The sequence below is a fragment of the Triticum aestivum genome, chromosome 6A (genome assembly GCF_018294505.1).
Source record: "Triticum aestivum cultivar Chinese Spring chromosome 6A, IWGSC CS RefSeq v2.1, whole genome shotgun sequence".
NCBI classification, from domain to species: Eukaryota; Viridiplantae; Streptophyta; class Magnoliopsida; order Poales; family Poaceae; genus Triticum; species Triticum aestivum.
In genome coordinates, this window is record NC_057809.1 from 361,547,315 (window position 1) to 361,571,451 (window position 24,137).

Consider the following 24,137-nt stretch of genomic DNA (forward strand, 5'->3'; position numbering starts at 1 on the left):
TCTTCTCCTTGGCCATGGTTGCCAGCGAGATGCGCGAGGGGAAATTGTGCGGGGGCGAGAGCGAGCGCGCTGGACGGGGACGAAGGGAGCGGAGCAGAGAGAGAGAGAATGCTGAGGCACAGCACAAAAATCCTCGCCGGGCGCATTTATAAGGTCCCTTCCGAGTGGATGACAGGTGGGCCCGGTCAATCTAATCATATCCAGGAACAGTTATGCAGACGGGATACGTGGCGAAGAAAGCGGCGCGGAGATCGAGGCGTCTACGTCCCGTCCCATCCGAACGCCGCGGTCCGCTCCGCTTCGCGCGCGTCCCCAAATTTCGCATCCCGCGGAATCCGCGAACAGCAGATCGGTCTGCCAGACGCAGAGTTTCCCGCGATCTGTCGCTCGGGGATCGTCGAAGCCCGAAAGATCACTCGACGAAAGAAGAGAATGGATCGAGTCGACTGAAGACAAGTTGCTCACTATCGGCGAAGAGGTTCTTTGGTCCGAAACAACGCACGACCAGTGTGCAAAGGTTAATCGGAAACAACATCAACTCCTACCTCACTCGAGGCCTCAATCCATTCGGGGGCTAACGATGGGGTCATGTACCTAGGGTAGGGTCATGGACCTGATCTAAGTACCTTACCCAGGACGCCCTTAGAAGAGGTCACCTTCCAGTCGACCAACGAGGGACTCACTCGACTGACTTGAAGGACTCGACCATGAAGGCTCACTCGACCACCAGAAGGTCAAGAGACACTCTACACTGCAACGGCCTGTAATTAAGTAGACTTTATGACAGTAAAGACACTTTATGTGGGGCGTTACCAGTAACGCCCCGGACTTAACTCACCTTAAACCCTCTCCTACGTGGTCTGGCTGGGGTCCTGACGCACTCTATATAAGCCACCCCCCTCCACAGGCAGAGGGGTTCGGCACCTTGTAACTCATATACACATCATCCACTCGACCGCCTCCGGGCTCCGAGACGTAGGGCTTTTACTTCTTCCGAGAAGGGCCTGAACTCGTACATCTCTTGTGTTTACAACCTCTCCATAGCTAGGACCTTGCCTCTCCATACCTACCCCCCACTCTACTGTCAGGCTTAGAACCACGACAGTTCCATCCTAGGATTTTCATTTGGCCCGGCGGTCCTCCTCCTTAGAGGCCGCCGATGCGCCATTCTCATCTTTTTCTTCACCCACCGACTCCACTCCTTGCGGAGTATATTCTTCCTCCTTCTCGTCTATCTCCTTTGTAACGTGCATAACACCCCCCTCCTTGTCCTGGACTACCTCAACTCTACCAGTACACACCCGTTTGGATGAGGCGGTTACATCGCCATATAACATGTGCTCATAGTTGTCCATCTCTTTCTCAAAAGAGAACTCTAAGTCACTACCCGTCGGTTGGACCCCAAAAGAATGTCCCCCTTTTTCCCTAAAACTTTCTTATGAGCATCCTCAGCTCTATTTGCTCCCCCTTTCTTTTTTTCTCTCTTTTTTGAGCTTCCCTTCGTATGGTTTTTCCCTGCACTGAACTTAAAACATAGGGCATTATTTTCTGGGTCGCCACCTGCCGTACCCATTCTTGCAGCAACAGCGTTTGTTAATGCCTCCAGCACACCCGGCTAGAAAAGAAATCCATCAGCATCAGCCCCATGATTTGGGACTAGGCTGGGCATGCCCAGCGCTTGAGAGGATTTGGGCTTTAGACCCCCCAGGAGAAATTGGTCCAGACCAGTAGTAGTAGTGTGGCTTACTTGACCCTCCTGGTCGTGCGGACCTCCATGGTGCGGGTCCACCAGAGGCACTTTGCCCCGCCCTACTCGCTCGCCAGAAACAGTCGGCGCGCCTGCCTGGTCCTCCCAGCCAAGTGCTACGTCAGCCAGAACAGGCGCCATGAGCCCCCGATCCCGACCCTCCTGGCCGAGTGTCAACTTGACGGATGAGGAGGCCCCTTTGTCCGTGACCGTGAGTCCTCTCACGGCAGTGGCCACCTTGACGACGTCCATGGGCTTGGCGGTGTTGTTGACGGTGCCCGAAGAAGAATTCTTGCCATCGCGAAGATAGTTCCCGAAGAGGAGACCCCTCTTACTAGCGCCTTGGCTCTTCCGGTAGGGTTCTACACTCAGATTTCTAGGATAACAAACAACCCTCTTATCACGAGGGATTTTACAAAACCTCTCAGAAGTGTGGCCAACAATGCCACAACACTCGCAGTACAGGGGAAGCTTTTCATACTTTACATCATACTTAAAAACCTTAGAACTACCTAGAGGTGTAAACTCTACAGAACACTTTAGAGGTTCATGCAGTAATATCTTGACACGCACCCGCACGTATTTATCAACAATTACATGGTTTTGGTGAGCAACCTCCAACACCTCACCTAGTTGATCCTCAAGAGACCTCCTTATGCTTTCAGTCTTAAGCTCGAATGGAAGATCACGTACCTGGACCCATATGGCCATGACACCAAGGTCGACCTCTGCTGGGTCCCCCTTGTCGTCGAACTCGGCGAAGATGAGACTGTCATGCTTGAAATGCCAAGGTTGCGCCTTTAGCACAAATCGTCGATCACTGTCAGCAGCGAGATTGAGGATAAACCTCCTGTCTGCGTTGTCCACCTCTTGGATGGTGAGCGCCCCTTGGTTCTTCCAGACCGTGTTCCGGAGGTCGTCGACAATGACCCTCGGATTGACCTGGAAAGGGGAGAGAAGGCGCCCCACCACTAGGAATCCGTTGACGGCCTTGCGGGCAGCCTCCAAGTCAATGACGAGAGGACGGCCCTCTCCTCGGCCGCGTCCCAGAATCATCGAACTCGGCTGGTCATGCGGCACTAGGTGGGAGGAGGAGCCAGCATGACCGAGCGCCGGCGGGGAGCAAGTACCCGTCGATGCAGCCGTCGCCCCCCCCCCCCAGAACCCACCACAGTCGCAGGTTTCTCCCCCACCTCACTGCTCACAAGCTTTCCCTGTCCCGCCATAGTGCAGACTAGGCCACGGCAAGAGGTGGATTGTGCAGAGAGAAGATGAGTGTGCTTGGGCTCAAGAGAAGAAGGAAGACAACCTCTCCCGAGTCCCCAGATATAGCAAGCAACAAATCCTTCCCAAACAACCTCAGGAACGAAATTGATGTAATTAAAAGTGAATAAAAAGCCATCAATGAGCAGTTTCCTAAAAACTGCTCCAAGAATTCCTCCCTTTCCCTCAAATGAATCCCCAACGGAAGGAAACGAAATTGAAACAACCTTCAATCCCCGCTGCAATCTGATTCTACAATCCTGAAGGAATAAATAACTAGCCTTATCTACTGAAACTTTCTCTAAAGAACCGGCGAAAACCACGTCCACCCCCTGCGAGATGCACTCTTCCGATCCCGCGAGGGGCGCGGTCGATCCTCTCCTAATCACCTCCCCTGACCTCGACGGAATCTCACCTGCCAGTAAATTAGCTATCTCCTTTGCTCTTTTTCTCGACCGGATCAAGACTTGGTCCTGATCTGTCGCTCCCCGAAAGATCCGCCTCGATCTTTGTTATCAAGCGACTTTACTTAGTAGAGACGTCGCAAAGTTGGCTTTAGCAGCCGCGAAAGGCATCGCCGTGTGCGGGTGAAGGTTTCGTCTATATTCAACTCGAGGAAAGTTATGCACCTCACACTTAGGACATGTACAATGTATCCATATGCCTCATGACAAAAAGTAATTTGAGACATCTATATTTATTTTTTCTCTCCAATGCAAGCTATCACTAGTGGGCCTCATTAAGAAATAGAAAATAAAGACTCTAGTACACATGCATCTCTACTTTTCATTCCAACCTTTTCAGCTTTTGTTATCGGACCATACTTTTTCTCTTCAAGCACCCGCCTCCTGGAGAGGATCCTGCTTCCCTATCCGAACCTACTTTACGTCATATCCGATCCTACATGGCATGCGAGGCATCACCTTGAGGCTATGCATTGTATATGCCCTTAGGCCTTCCACTATGTAGGCCAAAAGAGGTGCCAAATTGACTTCTGGCTCCGATAGCCGGTGCCCTCACGTTGTGAGGCCGGTGCCCCAACAAAATTTTCATGGCATCGGAGCAAGTAGGAGCACCGATGCCCAATTCCTCCAGCCAATAAAATACTATTAACTCTTAACTTTGAACAGCAAATGTCTTCTCTCTCTCTTTGCTCAATACACAGCAGCGTGGTGTACTTGTTTATCATATGGGTCCCAGAATCTTTTTCCTGCCGAAGCCCTGCGCTGTGAGATCGATGCCTGAAAAGCAATTTTGGGCACCGGTGATGAGGTGGCTGCCTTTTGATGTATTTGAAGCAATTTTGGGCACCGATGATGAGGTGGCTGCCTTTTGATGTATTTAGCACCGGCTACGTTGTGGAAGGCCTTATCACATCTTCTAGAGTTCTGACCTGTCAGGGGCAGATCGTACTCCGTTTCAGCTTCTGCCTACTTTAAACTTGTGGACCAGGCAATCAAACATTAAAAAAAAGTTCCTTCCCCTGCATTATTTGTAGGATAAAACGTTACCGACTTATTGACTACAGTGCCGCCCCTGAATGATCAACAAAGTCTTCTCTTTTCGTAGTATAATAGTACAAAAAGTTAAGGAAAGCATTACAAAATATAGCTTCTTATCCAGTTATGCTCAAAATATTCAATTTTCGCAACAAATATTCAAGTCATACTTACCATAGTTTACTGCGCCATTGCTTACGGGAACAGGATCGCACTAGCTTCGGTTCAAACCGTTTTGTAACCTGACATTGTAATTGTTGGGGCTGAGCACCCCCTACCTCTGCTCCCCCGGGTTCATAGGCTCGCCATCCGTGCGCACGAGGCTATGATTCCCACCCCTGTACCTTCTCTTTTTTCTCTCAATCTATCAATGCAATGATACGCTTCCTTAGCGTATTCGAGAAAAAAGAGTACCGGCCGGGCTGTATTCTAGCAGTATACATACTCCCTCCGTTCCAAAATAGATGACTCAACTTTGTATTAACTTTAGTATAAAGTTGGGTCATCTATTTTGGAACGGAGGGAGTATATCACAGGAGACATGCTGCGTTCTGACACAGTGCCACCAAGACCTTGCTTCAACAAAGTTCTAAAACAAACATATCAAATGGAGCTAAATACAGCTAGTAGGTTGTTACCACATGCAGTCAGAAACTAAAATGATACCTCAGCATAAAAGCACCTAGATTTTAACAACACGTCAAGGGGTCAACACATGCATCAGTTTATGTTTCCCCAGATAGCTTGCCCCGACGTCACCTTGTTGCTCGGCCTCGCAGTCAGCTCGTACAGAATCCGAGCGAACGTGTCCGAGTATTTCCCTTCCGACGTCAGGATCTCCGCAAAGTTATTCTCGTGAACCAGGAGGTGCATCCTGTTTTGAGGCTCCGAGACGAGGCTCTCCAGTATCACCGCTGCTTTCCTACAGACCTCCGACACAGGGTGTGGTGCCTTCACGATCTTTAGAAGCCTATCCACAGCCCTGTTCCAATCGACATTGAAACAACAAATCAAAATTTGCGTCACGGTATGCTATCACTGACAAAATCAAACAGATTTTACCATCGCTCACTAGCCAGCTTCAGCCTACAATCCATGTTCACTTCTGATACGTTGTAGAGGGCGCTAACAGCAGCAGCCTGTGCATCAAATGCTGGCACGCTCAACAGATCAACCAATCTCCTGTATATCTGTATATCAAGTAAATAGCTTTATTTAAAATCATCCATCTATATAGCATAAAATAGTAAATAGAGGACTCTGTCTGCTAAACCAAGGATTTACCTGTGAAATCACAGGAACAAGGAACGATTCATTGTCTGGATTGATTATCAGCCGCCCAATCAATTCAGCAGCAGCACAATGCCATGCTTTTATTGAAGAGGAAAGCATGCCCATTATGGCATGAACTGCGCTTTTCTCACTGTCTTGCAGAAAGCCAAGGAAAATAATAAGGAACAACATAAAAAGGGAAGATTGAGAAAAACACTCATGATGAACTTCTATCTCACGTCATTTTAATATATGATGGCTTTGACGAGCTGAAGATTCTCAGATCCAGAACAGGGGCTAAATTAACAAGGGCCTCCAGCATGTTTGTTATGAGCTCATCGTCTTCTGTCAGATGGTAGAAATGCACACAAAGATAAGTTTTCAAGTCTTACAATATTTGTTGCAAGTAACGGAACTGTTGTCTTAGCAATACATAGTCCTAGGACAACTCATCTGATCCACTACAGATATTCAATCAAATTACTATATGAAGAAACAAATGGCAATTTCGTGACATTTCTATTTTGCTCTATAACCCCAACACAAAAATCAAATAGGTCACATTAATAATAAATATTTGGATGAAAGCATCTGCAGCTCAAATAAAGCATACATAGGTGTCATTTGCAGTAAAATAATCAACACACAAGAAAATTGGCACAGATATATCCAGTCATATTTTAAAATCACATATTCAGTCAAGGACAAATTAATTTGTATATGTAGAATAGAGGAACTGAATAAAAGGAACATAGCATCGATGCCTGGGAATTAAAAACTAAGGACAATAACCTAGTATGAAATTTTACCTGCATTTTGGTCTTCTAAGCACTGAAATATAGTCTCCAAGCAATGTCTATGCTGGACCATGATAGTCTCATTTTCTGGCATGAAAGAAAAATTGCGGATTATATTGGAAGCCGCAACAGCACACTGTTGCCTCTCTGTCCGTCCTTCATCATCAATATTAAAAAGACCATCTTCATCAAACAAAAATCCTGCAGATCTCTTCTTTGTGATAGTGGAGCCCTCTATCTTTGATTGATCATTTGGAGGACTGAAATTACCATATTTCAAAGAATATAAGTATGTTGCGCAAATCATGAAAACGAGATGAGTACTCAAGATATTGATGAGATCAATAATGACATACGTGGTGCTGTCCGAGTATACTTTCCCAACATTTTCAAGACCAAATCCTGAGATTGTTGTATTGACACCCAAAGTTCTTACTCTTGGTGGTTTTGTATGGTCCCTAGGAATTGCAATATCTCGCCAGTCATCAATCTGTATAAGATGACAGAGCATCAAACAGAATGCAAGGAAAAACCAATAGTACAGCCCGATAAAAGCACTACCCCTTTTCGTGGAAAAATGGAAATCAACATGAACACTTAACTTAGCAGACTTTAGAACTCAGTCTTGTGCAAAAACCTTAGAGCATCTCCAACAGATGATGTAGATGTATAAATAACAAAAATATACATCACCAAGACCCAAAAAGGTCCCCCCAACAGATGATGTAGATGCAAAAAAATTACATCTGATGTAAAATGCATCACCAAGGGATGCAAATATACATCACTTAGGGGCAGATTTTACATCTAGATGTAAAACGCAGCCGCGCCGCGCGAAGCCCAAGTGACACTGGAACCTTCATTCCCCCTTCCCACCACGCGAACGCTCTGCCTTCCGCTGCACCACACCGCCCCGCCGCCCGCCCAGCACCCACCGGGCCCCGCCGCACCCCGCCGCCGCCGGATCCGCCGCTTTTCCGTCGCCCCACGCCTCGAAATCGCCGGAATCAAAGCAGCTCCGCCGCCGCCGCACCGCCCCCGATTTGAAGCATCTCCGTCCCCGCCAGCACCTGCACAGCCTCCGCCAACATCTTCCGGTCGTCTCCCTGAGACTCCGCCGCTGCCCCGCTGCCGCATGCCTCGTCTTTGGCCGAATCGAAGTCGCTCGGCCGCCGTCGCTCGATTTGGAGAAAATCTCCGTCATCGCCGCCGCCGCCGCCGAGCCGCACAGCCTCATGATGTAGTAGTTCAACTAGTTTTACATCATCTGTTGTTGCACTAGTTTTACATCATCTATTATACATCATCTGTTGGAGTTGGGTGTTTTTTGGTGATGTAATACCCACTTTTTGGTGATGTATTTTACATCATCTGTTGGAGAAGCTCTTAGAAGTCAAATTAGATATAAAAACTTTGGCAACCAATCGACAAATGGTATGTGTAAATAACAAAACATATCTTTAGAATTTTTCTGTACAGCTACGACAATGACGCCAAATCCTAGATTTTGCGTGAGAAGATCACACTTTTTTCCAACGTTGATGATAAAGGATGACTAGCTAAATTAATTATTTTAAATATAACTTACTTAATTATATTCAACAGATTATGCTAGATTAGTTAATTATTTTAAATGAACAATAGTGCAAACAAATTAAGCAGTGAATGACAAAGGAATTGGGAACCTGGAGAACTAAGCATGCAATGCATGATCCAGTAACAGCTAGATCAAGCTGGAGAGGAAGAACAGGAACTAAGCACCTACAACTTGAAGGAGGGCATCCAATAGCCCAGGAACTTTAGCAAGAGGTGTTGTATCCCGTCGGAGGTCATCCTTCTCCTTAAAAGAGAGTACTGTGAGGGCGTTCAATGCCCATAATATCTCACTCTTCAACCCACTTTGCAACGCAAGGACAATTCTTTTATTGTTGTGATCTGAAAAATTCACAACAAAAAGAAGTTAACTTGCCTTCTGCCAAATAGTCATGCAGGTAACCATTAAGCATACTAGAAAAGACAGATCATGCATTTCAAGCTCATGTCACAGAAGTGAGGCATCATCTGTATCAAATGGGACAAAAAATTACTAACAGGCCAACAACCTGCTTGTCTGAGTAAACTGGAACAACAAGGGCTGTCTGCATTTGTGACAAGGGAGAGACAGACAGCTGGTCACAGAGAAAATAAAAGATATATACAGCGACGCAATTCCTCAACTACTCAGCCAAAATATATCTTGTTTGATGACTGGGAAAACCACAACACATGTACATGCATTCACAGCCCATGCTCGAGTTCATTCACATTTTCTCGTGCAAGCACAAATGGAAACATGAAAATTAATCATCATGCAGGCTCAGTTTGTGGTTGCTATGATATGCTGTGTGCTGCTAATTTCTTGGCTGTTGTGGAAAAAGAAGATATTAAAACATATAGATATAGTACAATGGATAAAATAAACGTAGATAGATCCTCTTATCCAATCATTGATCTTTCACATTTCACATTTCATCTTAAATGCAGATAAACCAAACACAGGTTGACCTCTTGCATTTCATCTCAAATGTGCAGAGCACAAAAAGTCTGTTTCCAACTTGGCCAAGAAAAAAAAATAGGTATTCAAACACACAATTACGCAAAGCGTGCTCAACCCAACGGGATTATCATGATCCAACATAATGCGAAGAGAAGCCATGAAATATTGGCAGTAAACCCCACCAAAGTATTGTATGCTGAAGAGATAAATGTGATTAAACATCACTAATGGACTTCTGCATTTGCTACAAACTATTTTCCCGTAATATGCAACTTTTCCCTAAGAATAAAACAAGTTTCATGTTCACGTTTATTGTACGATTTTGATCAATCTAAAAAAGCCTAGGTATCTATCATGGTTAGAGCAGCCTCAGCTCGGTAAGTATCCTATAGATTAGTCATTGTTCCGCTGAAGCCAGAATTACGTGTCCAAGAATTGGAACAGGGAAGATCTAACCTGAAAGTAATCTTGCTAGGTGCTTTGGTTTTTTTGCAGCACACGGCTTCAAAAAGCATATGCTTGTGTGCTCAAATATTATCTATTAGGATCAAATTTGCTACCAGCTTGGGAAGGCATATGATTTCCGACTGAAGCTGGTTTGTGAGGTATGAGCCGGGATCTGAAGGGGGCAGAAGAATGATAAGGTCTCTCGGTTTCAACAGTAACCCTTGATCTTTAACTTCTTTATCATGCAGCTGATGGCAGTTTTTTTAATAATTCCAACATTACACTTGACAATCACGAGATATGGTGATTCCCAACAAGACATCCACAAGACATAATTAACTGAGGCGAACCAGCACTCAGAGTCAAAGCGTCCCTCTGTTTTCCCATAACGTGGGCTCTGGTACGCAAATCTTAGATCCAAGGCTTAACACATGTGTTTCGTTTCAATAGTTGGCATGTAATTACTCGACAGTATTGCAGCTGCAGCTGAAATAGAGAGTTCCTGATTTCCCCCCAACAAGTCGACTCCAATTGGAGGGTCCAACACGTGGTTTGCCACCATTGATGTCCTAGAACCCACCGGATTCTCGGTTTGAAGGTTAATAAGAGGCGAAGGAGACGCTCACCGGAGAGAGCCGTGAGGACATGGAGGGAAGGTCCGACGAGGGCGGCCGGCGCCGCCGGGTCGCCGACGGCAGCCGCGGCGGCCGCGGCTGCAGCCCCGCTGCCGGTGGTGCTTCCGAACGGGCGGCCGCGCTTGGCCGCGGCGGAACCGCCGCCTCCACCGGACTTGCCCGTCTGCTTCTGCATGGCTAGGGTTTTGGAACTCTTCACTTAGCTCGGAGGAGGTTCGGGCGTGGAGGTAGAAGGGGAGCAGGGTGCGTCGGCAGACAGGTAAAGTGTGGAAATAGAGCCCGTTTCACCCGTCGAATTGCGATCGATCGTGCAGAGGGTGTTGATTCAAGTTTTTTTTTTTCAGGTTGTCATTTTCTGAAGAAAAAAAAACATAAGTTCAAGTCAGGACAATGAAAAGTAGATCTAGAAAAGAAAAAGAAAATGGTAACGAAATCATTACCAAACATATAGTACTCTTTGAGATATACTCCTCATGATCAAGTTTATAAGTCAATATCAAGTGATACCACCAGTTACATACTCCCATGATAACAACCTGAAAAGGTTAAATTTAATAAACACTACAAAAAGTTCCATAAAAAAATTGTGAATGTTCATAACACATGTGTCTACAACTCCTAAAAAGATCAGAACGAAATTCAAAGTACATATAAAGGAAAGAAAAGGAAAAATTCAGCATCAACAGTGTCAATAAAAACAAAAGCATGGATAGTATTAAAAAAACTACAGTGTTCACATCTTTTTGAGGAAAGGCCATCATGGCTAGCTTTATTGAAATCAAATAATAGATACATCGTCTACGAGCTTGCTGACCAACACGTCAGGGGGCTCGTTCATCCAAACCAACGAGATCTTATTACAATAACTATAGTTTGCTAGCACATGCGCTGCTTGATTCGATGATCGATAACAATGTTTATAGATGACCTTCCCAATTAATGTAGCCGTGTCCACACACTCCGTGAAAATTGTTGCCGCTGCGTCCCACCATCTCGACTGACCGGTACAAAAGTTGATGACTTGCGTAGAATCAGACTCAGCTTCCAATTGATTGAACCCAAGAGAATTAGCTAGTTTAAGACCATCCCTCATGACCATAGCTTCAGTTGTGACAACATCAGCAGCAAACGGAATAAATTTGCAAGTAGCCGCAATAAAATTACCTTTTTCATCTCATATTATCGCTGATGTTGCTCCCATTCCTTCATCCTGATAGTACGCCGCATCTACTTTCACTTTCACAAATTTGGGGTTGGGTTTAACCCATTTATATTCCTGAGGCCTGAAGGTTTTGGTAAATGCCTTCTCATAATTGCTTGCAATGGCCAGTACAGAGATCGGCCATCGGACTATCGGAGGGACAGATTCATTATGTGTAATACGCCTTCTTATCCACCATAAGTACCAGCAGGCGACCGCGATTACCTGCTTAAAATTCAGACTTGGTTCAAGGATTTGGGGACTATCCGGCATTAGAAACAAATATTCCAAGATCGCTGAACCGGATCTATCAACAACACTGGCATGGTCAATTATCTCAGACATCCTCAAGCATCGCCACATCTCCTTAGCATGCAGACAAGTGAAAAGCAGGTGGCAGAGATCCTCGGCACCTTGGTGGCATATCGGACATGCTCCATTGGTCCCTGTATGCCTATTCATTAGTATTGACTTTAGAGGGATTATTCCATGCAATACACGCCAGCAAAAGATCTGAACTTTACGAGGAATATTTAATTTCCAGAGTATACTCCATATTGCCAAAGGGGTAGAGCCACTCGGGACTGAATTAATATTTGTATGTTCTCTGAAGGTATACATCCACTATATTTTAGACGCACTTCGGACAGAAAAAGTTCCAGTTTTATTTGCATGCCATGCGATAAAATCATCAAAAGCTTGGCGGTTTAGCGGGATTTGTAAGATCCTTCGCACATCCACGAGATTGAAGATATTAGTGAGCAGTTCCTCGTCCCAGATTCCAGTATTTGGGTCGATGAGATCACTAACCTGTGATAAAACTGTTTGGCCACGGGGTGTAATTATTTTCCTGTCTGGGCTAGCCGGAATCCATGGATCACACCAGATGTTTACAGTCTCACCCGATCCAATTCTCCAGATGTAACCCTTCTTAAAAGTTTCTAGACCTTTCAAGATACTTTGCCAAGTGAAAGACACCCCCTGTTTCGGTGTAGCTCGTAGCAAACTCCCATTTGGATAATATTTAGCTTTCAAAACCCGAGCACAGAGGGAGTCTGGGTCTGTGATTAATCTCCAACATTGTTTAGCCAACATGGCTAAGTTAAAAGAATAAAGGTCCCGAAAACCCATACCACCTTCGCTCTTTGGAAAACAGAGTTTCCACCATGAATACCAGTGCATCTTTCTATTCTCTTCATCATCACCCCACCAGAATTGAGCTATTACATCTGTGATATCCTTGCAAACACCCTTAGGTAAACAGAAAACTGACATAGCAAAAACAGGGATGGCTTGGGCCACCGCCTTAAGTAGAATCTCTTTACCTCCAGTGGATAACTGTTTCTCCATCCAGCCGATCAATCTAGCTTTGATTCTTTCTCGAAAGTGTTTGAAGCAATCACTTCTGTCTGCATCCACAATAGCAGGTAGGCCAAGATATCTATCTGATAGTGCTTCAGTTACAATATGTAAAATTTCACAAACTTCAGTTCTGGTTACCACAGGTGTATTTGGGCTAAAGAAAATACTTGATTTTGATAAGCTCACCATCTGACCTGAACTTTGGCAATAAGTGTCTAGTACATGCTGTAAGGAAGTTGCATTTAGGACATCCGCTTCCATGAGAATTAGAGAATCATCAGCAAATAAAAGGTGTGAGACTGATGGTGCATTTCTGCACACTCTAACCCCATCAAGGCCACCAACTTCTTTTTCAAACTACAACATACTAGAGAGACCTTCTGCACAAATGAGGAAAAGATATGGGGATAGGGGATCCCCTTGTCTAATGCCTCTAGATGGAACAAACATATCTGTTTCTTGAGAGTTAAAACAAATCTTATATCTCACAGAGCTTACACATGCCATAACCATATCAATCCATTGCTCATGGAACCCAAGTTTTTCCATCATACTTCGAAGAAAAATCCATTCAACCCGATCATAAGCCTTATGCATATCCAACTTCACAGCACATAACCCAGTTTGTCCAGCTCTCTTATTCTTAATCTTATGCACACATTCGTAAGCGATAAGAACATTATCAGTAATAAGCCTGCCAGGCACAAATGCACTTTGTGTAGGAGAAATGATTTCTGGCAAAATACTCTTTAACCTCCCTGCAAGCATCTTAGATATGATTTTATATAATACATTGCATAAGCTAATTGGTCTATATTAAGTTATCATCTCCGGATTGTCAACCTTGGGTATAAGAACGACTGAGGTGTCATTCCATTCAGCTGGGATCTGTTTTGAGTTGATGGCTAATAAAACCTCTTGTGTAATCTCATCACCCAAAACATGCCAGAACTTCTTAAAAAATATTGCATGTAGACCATCAGGCCTGGTGCCTTTAGGTCCCCTATACTGAACACTGCCTTTTTCACATCATCTGCTGTGAATGGAGCAAGTAACATGTTATTCATTTGAACTGAAACTTTAGTTTGCACCTTATCAATGATCTCATGATTAACCTGCTGCACCTCATTGGTAAATAGATTAGCAAAATAATTCTGTATGTGTGAGTTGAGATCAGCCATACCTTCCACTAAATCACCATTTCCATCTTTAAGTTTTTTAATCATATTTTTCTTTCTCCTCACCGAAGCAAAGGCCTGGAAAAACCTTGTGTTTCGGTCCCCATTCTTCAACCAAGTAGCCCTTGATCGCTGAAGATGATGGATTTCTTCTATTTCCAGTAGGTATTCGACCAACTCGGCTAATTCTTTCCTCTTGATCTCTGTTTCATCATTTATAGGGCCCATCATAATTTTTTCCAACTCTCTCTGCACCTTCTTTAACCTTTTCTTGGGTTTCTTAAGTACTCGTTGGTCCCAGTCATGAAACAGGCTATGCATCTGACTTAACTTGCTATGGATATTCTGTGCATTAGGGTCAGCGCCCACTTTGTTCCAAGCTTCCAGTACCGTATCACTGAATTCTTTTTCATGCAGCCATCTTGCTTCGAATCTTTTCACCCCCGCTGCTACGTTTATGTTCTGCACATAAAACTCTGTATCCACTAGAAGAGGCCGATGATCAGAGTGATTATAGTATTTATTCTCGAGTGCTACATGGGGGTATAACTGTGACCATGACTCATTAATGAGCCCTCTATCCAGTCTTTCTCTAATTCTGCCCCTCTGCCATGTGTAACCATCACCTACATATCCCATGTCTCTGAGATCACAGTCATCTATAGCCTGCTGAAATGCTTGCATATATTGTGGAGGTCGTGGGTTCCCTCCTTCCTTTTCACTTAGATTTTGTATTTCATTCAGGTCTCCAATCAACAACCAGGGGAGATTCTGACTCTGATGTAATGATCTCATATGGTCCCAAGTTTTATATTTGTTCTCCCAACGAAATTCGCCATACATACCAGTCAATCTCCAAATACTGTTATTACTTTCCTCTATTGTCACATCAATGAACATTGGGTCTAAGTCCAGTCTATTTACTTTAACCTCTTTCTTCCAAAGCAATAGCAAGCCACCTTTCCTACCGTCACTTGGACATACAAACTTTTGATCCATTTTTAATTTTCTCCTTAAACACTCTGCCGGATAGCTGTCAAGGTGTGTCTCCGACAAAAACATCACATCGGGATTGTAACTTCGCTGGACCTCCAGCAAAGCACGAACTGCCGGGGCATTCCCGAGCCCCCGACAGTTCCACGCTAGTAGTTTCATTGATCCCGGCGATCACCCTCGAGGGGCGTCGCCGATCCTGAATTAACTGTACTATTTGGGTTAGTGTCCACAGCCTGACCATCTATTCCCCTAAGCTTCTTTCTGCTCGCGTTCTTTTGGGGTGTACCTGATACTGATAGTGAGAGACTTTTTTCCTCCCCATCTATTTCTCCTTCAAAAAGATTTACTTTTTCCGCTACTGTTACTGATTCTGGCTCCTTGGCAGCCTTGGTAGCTACAAACGGGATAAGAGTTGTTTGATCAGTTTCAGTGTTACCAGTCACGACCAGGGGAGCCCTTGAGTTACTGTCAACCGCAATCCTTTTCCCTAAGATGTTATCTGATGTTGTGGTCATTCGCAAGTCCCGATCTTCAGGATCTGTGATGGTATCCCCTTCATTTGATCCTCCGGGGACTACATCTGTAGCATGGACATAATTGTGTCGCCAAATTACAGGGCCAGACCCTTCATTGTTCGGTTCAGTAGGGTGATAATAAGAATTGTTTCCACTTCCTCGACCATTACCACGGCCAAAACCTCGCCCGCGGGTAGTATAATCATCCCCGCTTCCCTGTCGATCACCTGTCCCACGCCCTCCACGACCGCCTCCTCTGCCTCTCCAGGGAGCTAGCAGGAAATTTCCCCATTCAAACTTTGATTTATCGTGTTCTCCCGTCCCGCATTCTTCATGCCAATGTCCCATCAAACCACAAGCATGACAGAAGGTCGGCAGTTTCTCAAATTTCACAAGATACTTTTCTGTTTCTCCTCCCTTTGTAATACCAACAGCTCTAGTCAGTTTTTTGTTTACATCAAGTTTCACTCTAACCCTTATAAACTCCCCGATGAAACCATTTGGTAGTGTTACCTGTACCTCTGTAACGCCCCGAGACTGATGTGCCAGGTGTCCTCCAGTTATTCGCAGTCTTTGCCATGTCATTTGCTTGCGTGTCGCATCTTGTCATGTCATCATGTGCATTGCATCATCATGTTTTCAAAACTTGCATCCGTCCCGGCCTCCTCGTTCTCTCCGTTGTCCGTTCTGAGCCCAGACACACTTGCACGCGCCCGCGACATGTCCGAAATAGTATTTTATAAGTGGCTGGAAAATGTTCTCGGTATGGGATGAGAGTTGACGTGTGGTCTTATTATGGTGTAGATAGACCGCCTGTCAAGTTTCATCACATTCGAAGATTGTTTGATGCCCCAACGGATAACTATAGCGGCAGTATAGCCGGTCTAACGTCGGACATTTTCGGTCTCCGGAAACAGTTGCCGGGCTGCACTCCTTCCCTTTCATCTCAGCCCAACCTCCTCTTCACAGCCCACCAAACCCCACTCCGACCGGAGCCATCGGATCGCGATCGGAGGGTCCGAAAACCCCCCTAAATCCCCTAACCCTAGCTCTTTTGCTATATATGGATACCTCCTTGTCCATTTCAGGCAACCTAGCCTCCCCCTACCCTCAGCCGCCACCTCCCACCTCGTTTTCAGCACCGGCCGCCCCTTCTCCGCCACTTTGGCACCGTCCCTGAGGGTAGAAGCCGCCAGCGCCACCGCTCCTGGCCATCCATGATGCGCCACGTCACCCCTCCAGCGCCCCCATCCACCGCGGCCCGCTCAGGCCCGTGCGGGGCCCGCCCGAGCCCATCCAGGGCCTGAGCGCCTCCCGCTTCCTCGCTCCCGATCTGGTTCGAGGGGAGGAGCCCCGTGATCCAGAACCCCGCCGCCGTCTCGATTTGCCTCGCTTTGCCGGCCACCTGAGACGCCGCCGACGAGCACCAGCAGGCCGTTCCCGCCGCCCTGCTCCTTCCCCATCTCCTTTCTCCCTTGCTCTTCCTCTACTCTAAGCCATGCACTGCCGCCATTTTTGCAGGATCCACCGCCGAGCTCGTCGCCGGCCTCCTCAGCCTCGCCCGTCACCGTTGACCGCGTCCGGTGCCGGATCCGAGCTCCCCACGTGCCGATTTGCTCGTTCCCGGCCTTCCCCGCCTTGTCCCGTCGACGTCCTCGCCAGACCACCGCCGCCGCCACGCCTGTTCCCGCCTCTGCTTCGAGTAGGAGGAGCTCGCCCGTCACCGTTGACCGCGTCCGCATGGGCTGCGTCTCCGCGGCCCAGATCCGCCGACCCACCACCCTGCTCCCCCTTCAGCCTGTTGGCCCGATGTGAGCAGCCCCTCCAGCGCCTCCCCTATGCACTTCTGGGCCTGCTAGTTTCGGCCCATGGCATGTTTTTTTCCGTTCTACGATTTGTCCATTTATCCAGAGATAACCAGTTTTACAGGAAGCCCCCTAGACTTCATGCATTTAATAACTCCACAACCATGCATCGGATCTAAATAAATTATATATGAAACTTGCTTAGAATTTCATCTAGTTTCATAATATGCAACTTTCATCCATGTTTAACATGTTTAAAATGCTGTTTGTTTAATTTTGCTTAAATGACTTGCTAAAATGCTTTAATTCGTAACTAAATAACCGTAACTCGGAATCTAACAAACTTTATATGCAAATGGGGTGGAATTTTGCCTAGTTTAACATGGTGTACTTGTTTTGCATGTTTAATAACTCTAAAATTGTGTTTAGGGCAGAACAGTACCAAACCTAATATAAGCACATGAGGATTTATCGGAATTGTTGTTCGTTGCTTCCGGCCTCTTTTAAACTTGACTAGATAGGTAGTTTTGTTATGCTTCACCTCTTGCCATGTTAACCAACATTTAATATTGTTGTGTACTTAAACGGGAGAGAACTAAATAATTGATGTGGTGTTTTGTCAATATGCATCCCGATGCATATTGAGCTCCACCTAATTTGTAGGATTGCTTGTGCACTTTGCCATGCCATGCCTCTTTAAACCGGACATGCATCATACTTGTTTGCGCATCGTGCCATGATTATGTGGTGGTTGTTTACTATGTTGTTTGCTTCTTTCCGGTGTACTTCTTCTTGGTAATCCGGTAACGTCGCGTTTGTGAGGACCCGTTCGACTACGTCCGTTTGTCTTCTTCATGGACTCGTTCTTCTTCCTTGCGGGATTTCAGGCAAGATGATCATACCCTCGAAATCACTTCTATCTTTGCTTTGCTAAATGCTCGCTCTTTTGCTATGCCATGCTACGATGCCTACCACTTGCTTTCAAGCCTCCCAAATTGCCATGTCAAACCTCTAACCCACCATGTCCTAGCAAACCGTTGATTGGCTATGTTACCGCTTTGCTCAGCCCCTCTTATAGCGTTGTTAGTTGCAGGTGAAGATTGAAGTTTGTACCTTGTTGGAACATGGAGATGTTGTTCCTTGTTGGAACATGTTTACTTGTTGGGATATCACATTATATCTTATTTAATTAATGTATCTATATACTGGGTAAAGGGTGGAAGGCTCGGCCTTATGCCTAGTGTTTTATTCCACTCTTGCCGCCCTAGTTTCCGTCATATCGGTGTTATGTTCCTGGATTTTGCGTTCCTTACGCGGTTGGGTAATAATGGGAACCCCTTGACAGTTTGCCTTGAGTAAAGCTCTTCCAGCAATGCCCAACATTGGTTTTACCATTCGCCACCTAGCCTTTTCTTTTCCCTTGGGGGTCACGCGCCCAAGGGTCATCATTATTTTACCCCCCCCCCGGGCCAATGCTCCTCTGAGTGTTGGTCCAACTGAGCGATGTCCGGGGCTATCAGGGGCAACTCTGGGCTGGCCTACCCGACGTCTGGCTCATCTGAGTGTGCCCTGAGAAAGAGATATGTGCAGCTCCTATCGGGTTTTGTCGGCACATTCGGGCGGTGTTGCTGGTTTAGTTTTACCCCGTCGAAATGTCTTATTGTACCGGGATACCGAGTCTGATCGGAATGTCTCGGGAGGAGGTATATTCCTTCGTTGACCGTGAGAGCTTGTGATGGGCTAAGTTGGGACTCCCCTGCAGGGATTTGAACTTTCGAAAGCCGTGCCCGCGGTTATGGGCAAATGGGAATTTGTTAATGTCCGGTTGTAGATAACTTGAACCTTAACTTAATTAAAATGAATCAACTGCGTGTAACCGTGATGGTCTCTTCTCGGTGGAGTCCGGGAAGTGAACACGGTGTTGGAGTTATGCTTGACGTAGGTTGTTCTAGGATCACTTCTTGATCATACTTTTATCGACCGTGCTTTGCCTTCTCTTCTCGCTCTCATTTGCGTATGTTAGCCACCATATATGCTAGTCGCTTGCTGCAGCTCCACCTCATACCTTTACCTTACCCATAAGCTTAAATAGTCTTGATCGCTAGGGTGCGAGATTGCTGAGTCCCCGTGGCTCACAGATACTTCCAAACCAGCTTGCAGGTGCCGATGAGACCATGCAGATGACGCAACCAAGCTCAGGAGGAGCTCGATGAAGATCTTGTCCTTTGTGTTGTTTCGTTCTAGTTGATCAGTAGTGGAGCCCAGTTGGGGTCGATCGGGGACCTTGTCGCATTTGGGGTCCTTCTTTTATTTTGGTTCCGTAGTCGGACCTTGATTGTATTTGGGATGATGTAATGCTTTATTCATGTATTGTGTGAGGTGGCGATTGTAAGCCAACTATGTATCTTTTTCCTTATGTATTACATGGGTTGTGTGAAGATTACCTCATTTGCGACATTGCTTTCAATGCGGTTTTGCCTTTAAGTCGTGCTTCGACACGTGGGAGATATAGCCGCATCGAGGGCGTTACAAGTTGGTATCAGAGCCTTCCCCGACCTTAGGAGCCCCATTGCTTGATCGTTTTTAGCAGCCGAGTTGTGTCTTGAAAAAAATGTTTTGAGTCATTTAGGAATTATATATCGGAGAGTTTAGGAATTCTTTTTACTTCCCAGTCTCCTCATCGCTCTGGTAAGGCATCCTGACGTAGAGTTTTGACTCTTCTCTTCTCAAATTTCACTAAAAAATCTTTTAGGATCACGCGGGTATCTTGGAATCGTTCCGATGGTTTTGTGACGAGAACATTGTCTTGGTGCCTCCTGTCAGGGGTTTTGTGGAAGTGTCCCGGGGAGTTGAGCTCTGAGGTGTTGTCGTCATAATTTTATCGTTGCAGTTCTGGAATACCTGAGTTTAGTACGTCGACATCAAAAATCTCTTTTATGCAGTTCGTTGGTGAGATAACCTCGACGCCACCCAGTACTGGGGCGGGAGTTCGGGAGTATCCCATAACTTGTATAACGGATGCTTTTCGAAGGTTGAGGTAGATGATTTCCGAAGGTTTCTTGGTTATGTGTTGAAGGATGGATACAGCTGGATGTAGGATTTGCTAGTTTTGGGTGAGATATTATGCTTCCCCTGTATCCCCAACACCTGATTGCATAACCGGAAAAATTTCGGGAGTTCATAGGTGGGAATTCAAGTAGCTCTTAGGATATCTTCCGACAGATGTATGATATGAAATTGGGGTTCAACGTCTAGTGGTCCGCCTATTCACGGTCGGTTTTACAGTGGTCTCGTTGTGTCTTAAAGAGTCCTTGGCTATGCCGACTCGGGGACGCTTCGTATGTCATGTGCACTACCTTGTACATGATGGTGCTGTACGATCGAGCCCGTGTAGGCCCCACCACAAAAACTTCGGACGAAATCTCTATCATATGTTTGTTCCGGCTTATTCTGCAAGCCAATCCATTGTTTTATTTTGAGTTGTGGTATTCGAGTTGCTTCAATGTCAAGTGTTGATTCCATACCTTTCCTAAGCGGTGTTCTCATATTCCTATGGGAATACTAATCCTCCTTGATGATCGAGTGTGTCATCTTAATTTCTTTTCAACCGGTGTGTTTCTCTTCTAGTGGATCCGATCACTTCAACATTCGCAAGATCAATTATCAGTTCTTATCAACGGTGTTTGCTTCATCCGTTCCAAGTTGTCTTTGTTTTCCCACCCTCCCACCCTTTTTATTCAAGGACTCAGATTTCTTAATCGAGTATCCATCTTATTGATGTGAAGCCTCTCTATTCTTTTCCTTCAATGTTCTTATCCGGTGATTCTCATGAAGATACTAACGGAACTTCTAGTTTATCATTCCTTGTTCTTTTATCTTCTCCGGTGGATTCAATTCAAGCTTTCGATGTTTGATCATATTCTTTTCTGTATTTCAATGCTTTCTCATGCCGGTGCAATTCTTAATCGTTCATCTCTCGCTATTCTATTGTCCCGGAGTGCTCAAGATATCTCAAAAGGCTCGTCTTGTCTTTCAAGATCAGTTCAACCTATTTCGAGGTTGTTATCTCATTCAAGCCATTTAATTCAACCGGCGCAATCTATCTTTTAAATCATTCAACAGTGTTTTCTTTTGAGTGGGCCCTAACCCACAGGTCTTTTCCCAAGATCTTACCTGAGTCTTCTAATTTTTTCCCGGAGTTACTCACAAATTCTTTTCGAAGTTTGATGTAAGAATGATTCATCATCAGTCATATGTATTTCGCCAAGTTCTTTCAAATTCTTTTCATCATTGGCTCGACCTTTTCCAATTTTAATTCCGGAGTGTCTCAATAATTCATGGTGGTGTCTCTCATCGTCATTCTCTGTATTTGAAGACCGAAGAAGATTTTCCTCTCAATCTTGCTCCATTCTCTTCATGATTCGTGATTCTAGCTTGTTGCCTTTCTCTCATAATTGTTCAATTGTGAGAATTCTTTTTATCCATCCGAAGCAATTCAGGAGCCTTTTCAGTTTGTTTCTCTGGAGCCCATCATCTCAAATTATTCATGTCAGCTTTCAACTAGCATTCACCAAATCTCACCGGTGCATCATTCAATATTCTTTAATCAGCGCGTGATCTCTTCAGTTGTATCTAAATTCTCTTAAGCATCTTCATTCATTTGCTAATTCTTCCCGGTGTTTTCTTTATCTTCTCGTCGTTCATTTTTAATTCTTACGGTGGGTCGTTCAAGATTCTCTTCTTTCGTTTATCATATCAATTTATTTGTTATTTCTATCCTACCGGTGGTTCGTCTAATATTTTCTCAAGTTTGCGCTATATCTATCTTAATCCTTTCTACAGAATAAGTAGTATGCCAAATCCGTGGCTTATCATCAATTAAATTGGCGAAGGTTATGCATAATGTAATTCTTATTCTTGTTTCATCCATATGTTAATCTTTTCTTCCGGAGTTTGTTCACGATGATTAAATTCTTGGTTTCAAGTGCTCATCTTTCTTTTCCTGGAGTTCCAAGCTCTCTCAATTATCTCGTCGCGTAGCTCCATCTAAATCATTGCAAGGATTTCACCTTGTGTTTTCGACCTCTCTTTCCTTCCGTTTGATCATTTCTTTTATTACCGGAGTTCTTCATGAAGGTTCTTTCATGATGGTTCATCAAGGATTTATTTTCCTTTTCGAAGTGTTCATCTACATTCTTTTCTAAGGAGCTTAAGTTTCTTCATCTTGCAATCCGGAGTGCAATTCTTTTCTTCTGTATCATTTGAGGTGGTATTATGTCATTCTTGATAATTTGAGTTCATGTTTTCTTGATTCACATGTTGTCAAGAATGAGATATTTTAAATCCATCAATCTCGTCATTGGAGTTATCTTGGGTTATATTTCACCTAAAAACTTTCCCTAAGGATTGTTGTTAATTATGGTGCTTATAATTGACCCAAGTTCTTCTTTTATCCTCCCGGTGAATTAAGTTTCTCATCTCCTTGTTTGATATCAATCCAATCTATCGGTTCCGTTAGTGGCAGAATTTCACCTCATAGTTTTGAGATGTTTTCCATAAGCCCACTACTACCTTGCTCTTTTCGTTATTGGTTTTTCCAACAACTCCGTTCGACCCTTCGCCTAAAGATGTCTTTTCAAGCTCTTTTGGGGCAGAAGTTGGCATTTTCTTCTCCATTCTTGTATTTCAACCTTCTATTCTTTTTGTTCCGGAGGCATTGTGTGTTGCTCCTTCCGTTCCATCACCTCATTTTGACAAGATCATATTCTTTTCATACCCACCCATTTAACCGGAGTGTTGTGCCATTTTGCTCAAGTTCTTTTCGCCTTATCAAGCCTTTCATCTCTGTTCAACCGGAGTGCTGTCTGAGATCTTTCTTACCCCTTGTTACATTCATTCAATAGTTCCGGAGGCAGTGTGTCGTGATTTCATCAAGCATCTTCTCACCTTACCAAGTTCTTATTCAATTCCTTTTCTTTTCAATCGGAGTGCTGCCCGAATTTGTTCTTCCTTGTTCCTTTTCCTAACAGAGTGCTTTCAACTTCGTTCATTCTCGTTGATTCTTTCTTTCAATTGTTCAACCTCTCAAGGTTCTTTGGTTTCACTCATTGGTCAAAGAAGCAACTTAGTTTTACCTCTTCTCGTTCTATTCTGTTGTTCCTCCAGTGCCATTCTAGATCTCGGGACGAGATCCTCTCGTAGTGGTGGAGTGTTGTAACGCCCCGAGACTGATGTGCCAGGTGTCTTCCAGTTATTCGCAGTCGTTGACATGTCATTTGCTTGCGTGTCGCATCTTGTCATGTCATCATGTGCATTGCATCATCATGTTTTCAAAACTTGCATCCGTCCCGGCCTCCTCGTTCTCTCCGTTGTCCGTTCTGAGCCCAGACACACTTGCACACGCCCGCGGCATGTCCGAAATAGTATTTTATAAGTGGCCGGAAAATGTTCTCGGTATGGGATGAGAGTTGACGTGTGGTCTTATTATGGTGTAGATAGACCGCCTGTCAAGTTTCATCGCATTCGGAGATCGTTTGATGCCCCAACGGATAACTATAGCGACAGTATAGCCGGTCTAACGTCGGACATTTTCGGTCTCCGGAAACAGTTGCCGGGATGCACTTCTTCCCTCTCATCTCAGCCCAACCTCCTCTTCACAGCCCACCAAACCCCACTCCGACCGGAGCCATCGGATCGCGATCGGAGGGTCCGAAAACCCCCCTAAATCCCCTAACCCTAGCTCTTTTGCTATATATGGATACCCCCTTGTCCATTTCAGGCAACGTAGCCTCCCCCTACCCTCAGCCGCCACCTCCCACCTCGTTTTCAGCACCGGCCGCCCCTTCTCCGCCACTTGGCGCCGTCCCTGAGGGTAGAAGACGCCA

The 24,137-nt window shown here is 45.2% G+C and overlaps 1 protein-coding gene across 2 annotated transcripts; it reads right to left on the reverse strand.

Annotated features, from left to right (window-relative positions):
• Positions 1 to 5,039: 5,039 nt before the first annotated feature.
• LOC123127555 (armadillo repeat-containing protein LFR) lies at positions 5,040 to 10,475 on the reverse strand. Of its 2 annotated transcripts, none has more exons than XM_044547290.1 (8): positions 10,188 to 10,475; positions 8,344 to 8,513; positions 6,935 to 7,068; positions 6,591 to 6,838; positions 6,021 to 6,123; positions 5,794 to 5,932; positions 5,572 to 5,699; positions 5,040 to 5,491 (listed from the first exon to the last, which is right to left on the reverse strand). In XM_044547290.1, the coding sequence occupies exons 1-8, from the start codon at positions 10,369 to 10,371 to the stop codon at positions 5,230 to 5,232; spliced, it is 1,368 nt and encodes a 455-aa protein (XP_044403225.1). In that variant the 5' UTR covers positions 10,372 to 10,475; the 3' UTR covers positions 5,040 to 5,229. The 2 variants fall into 2 exon arrangements, with proteins under 2 accessions (XP_044403225.1, XP_044403223.1); XM_044547288.1 differs by having other exon boundaries at positions 6,021 to 6,126.
• Positions 10,476 to 24,137: the final 13,662 nt, after the last annotated feature.

Bases quoted from the DNA above. Each gene is read 5' to 3' on its own strand.
- LOC123127555 (XM_044547288.1), bottom strand. From the start codon at position 10,371: ATGCAGAAGCAGACGGGCAAGTCCGGTGGAGGCGGCGGTTCCGCCGCG. The intron at 8,514-10,187 runs GTGAGCGTCTCC...TGAATTTTTCAG, and splicing joins TGTCCTCACGGCTCTCTCCG to ATCACAACAATAAAAGAATT. The intron at 6,839-6,934 runs GTATGTCATTAT...TGGTAATTTCAG, and splicing joins GTATACTCGGACAGCACCAC to TCCTCCAAATGATCAATCAA.